Genomic DNA, 3,045 nt, shown 5'->3' with positions numbered 1-3,045 from the left:
ATCCTAATTGATGCTGCTCAGAGTAATCGTAATCCATGGCTGTTATGCCAACAGCGCCGGGGTCGCTGCCTCTCCTCTTGCGCCATGCGCAGGTACTCAGTGGGTGTGGTGCATGTAACACATTTGACCTTCTTTCCCACTCTTTCTTTCTGGATCTTTGGATTCGGGTGTTCCTTTATCCTATATGTAAACAGTTTGTTTGAGCTTGTAAATATGAAAATAGTTGGTTTCAGAAAAAAAAAATGTTTTAAATCTGCAATGTCCCTGTATTGAGTTTGTTTAATAATTGGCTAAATAATAATGTTCAAAGTGTGTGTATGTAAATGTTCATTACAATATACTAGTCAAAAACCACTTTCTATTTGTTGCAGTAATTTTGCAGTAATGCATTTATTGATCAAACAATTAGTGGCTCAACCAATGACCAAACGAATAACAACTAATTGTGACCAAAAACCCACAGTGATATCAATGTTTTATTTCGATGTAAGTACAGGGAACAACTAGCAGAACTTCCATGCCAGACCACAGTGAGTCAATGAAGTGATGCAAGTTACTCTAACAGTTATTAAACTATACTTATTTTGTTGAATGAAAAAATTAACTTCAAGTTGGGACAATGGTTTTTAAGTGTGGAACAGTTGAAAGTAGAATAACTTAAGTAAATTTCAAGCCCTGTGTTTTAATAATATTTTTTTTTGTTCCATCAGTGCGGCAGGTGTGTTACTGCAGGTGAAGATGAATGTCAGACGCCACCTCAGAGAAAAGAACACTATTCCCAAGATCTTTGCTGAAACAGTGCGCCGACACGGGGACAAAACGGCACTGATCTTTGAGGGGACTGGGGAGAGGTGGACCTTCCGACAGCTGGATGAGTACTCCAACAGAGTGGCTAACCTCCTGCTGGAACGGGGTTTCAAGGTAGGAATACAAAACAAAATATTTCAGAATTAGGAGAAAACTCTCTACTCTCTCAGATGTTGTTTCCATCCAGGAGGAGGCATGCTATGACCCCTCTACAGAAACTTGTTAAATAAAAATAAACTTCAGTGAATCAGTTAATGGCAATAAGTTTGACAGCCCCCTTTGTTGTTTCTCTCTTCAGGACGGTGATGTGGTGGCCCTTTTCATGGAGAACAGGTCCCAGTATGTGGGCCTCTGGCTGGGCATGGCTAAGATTGGAGTAGAGGCTGCTCTAATCAACTTCAATTTGAGACTAGAGGCCTTGGTCCACTGTGTCAACATCTCCAATGCCAAGGCTGTGGTGTTTGGCTCGGAGCTGAATGACGGTAAGAGCAGGGAGGATGGAAGAGGGCAGTGGGTAGAGATTAGAGAAGCATCTGAACGATATGTGGCAGATTTTGTTTGTTATAGTAGTGAGAAAGTCATGTTTATAATCAGAAATCAGAACATTGGCTCAGTGGGCTTTGCCGTCTGTACAGCGTTGACTTATGCTGATGAGTGTTGTTATGCTTCTGCTGTGCTGAGAGAGGTAAGTGGTGCGGAGAAAAAGCAACAGAGGTCATAAAATTTTGATGGGATTTGAAGGAGGTGTCTCTTCAATATCAGTGGAGCTTTAAATGGCTGATGGACGGAAAGAAGGGAAGAAGTGATGACGAGGAAAGTGGAGAAGTGTTTCTGTGATCAGTCTGCAGGTCTGAATTGGTCAGAGAATCAGCAAATGAACGATGAACTACAAGATACAGATAACAGATACGAGCATATGGAAAAACTAAAACAACAACATTGCTGATATAAAGCCAGCACTGTTGAGTTACATCAAGTAAATCTCTTGTCTTCATGGATAATAATTACAGCATATATAATTATTAAATATCTCTATAACCAATTTAAGGTCAAGACCAGTATTACATGGGATAAACAAATTAGTTGCCAAGCAGATGTTCAGTGTGCATTCATTTGTGATTTTTCTTGGCAATAAGATTGAAGATTTAAATCAACTATTGCATGATCACATGTGTTTTTGAAGGTCCAAATAGAACTAATTACCTGTTATAATGTCTAATCTATTGACCTGCAGTGCATTATTGAACATACCTTATATTGCTTAGACTTGGGAGGCACCAATAATATAAAATTGCAGCAGGTCAGTAGAATGGTGAAAAATAAATTAGGGATCTATTTCAATCTTCTCCCTGCCCTCCTCTGGGTCCCTGCCCAATCTGAAAAGCCCTGATCTCAACAGCTATAAAGAGTGAATGAGTTTTGAGCTGTTCATCCTGGGATTGATGGAACAGTCTTTGTATTGGATCCTGGACTTGTCATGTGCTTTATGCCTTTAAGTAATTGGAAACGCAGCCTCGTTGCTACTGAGCAGGCCAAAGTCGAGCCAGTAGCCATTAGTACTGAGCCAGCATGACATAAGGCTTTTAAATTAAGAGGACGTCTTTTTAGGGGGGAAATATAAAAGCTTTTTCAATTTGTTGTTTCCTCCCTTCTGTGTGCTTCACACACAGTCACATATTCATACTTTGTGGCAGTTTTGTCACACTGTACTTCCTCTCTTCCAAGATATTGCACTTTTCTCTGTTACTTCCCCACCTTCAACCTGATACCCAAAGTTATTTAAACCTACTCTGTCCCCTATTACCCTGCCTCGTACCACCTTTCTTCCCTGTTTACTATTGTACCACTTTTCTTTTTGTCTTTGTCTATAATAGTTCCAGTTTGCGGTTCTTAGCTATCTTACCATATAAAGTCTTCTTACAATTTTGTATAGTAGAATAAATGTCAGTAATTTACTGTGTTTCTCTTAATCTCATAGCGATGTGTGAGATCCACAATTCAATGGGAAAGGCAGTGCAGATGTTTTGCTGTGGAGACTGGGATGCCAAACGAGTCCCACAGGGAACCGAATGCCTAGAGCCCCTGCTGGACGCTGCCCCATCTCATCTGCCAAGCCGGCCACAACGCTGCTTCACAGGTGAGAATGCCATGCCCCATTATACCTCTCATAACCTATCCAGATTCCCAGAGTTTCCCAACAATTATAATAGTTCTAAGTAGGGATGCACGATATATCGG

At 40.6% G+C, this 3,045-nt stretch overlaps 1 protein-coding gene across 1 annotated transcript in view; it reads left to right on the top strand.

The window, feature by feature from the left end:
- slc27a4 (solute carrier family 27 member 4) overlaps positions 1-3,045 on the top strand; it is a gene marked incomplete at its 5' end in the record, with an annotated part of 14,270 nt that overhangs the window by 3,631 nt on the left and 7,594 nt on the right. The window contains 3 exon segments of the mRNA XM_035668517.1: positions 711-921; positions 1,106-1,289; positions 2,786-2,944. Of these exon segments, the coding sequence (XP_035524410.1) occupies positions 711-921; positions 1,106-1,289; positions 2,786-2,944 (554 nt within the window).

This window comes from Morone saxatilis, unplaced genomic scaffold (assembly GCF_004916995.1).
Source record: "Morone saxatilis isolate NCDOM2014 unplaced genomic scaffold, NCSU_SB_2.0 Contig21, whole genome shotgun sequence".
NCBI lineage: Eukaryota > Metazoa > Chordata > Actinopteri > Moronidae > Morone > Morone saxatilis.
The sequence above is the reverse complement of the archived record's forward strand: the minus strand, read 5'-3'. Positions and strand labels throughout refer to the sequence as shown.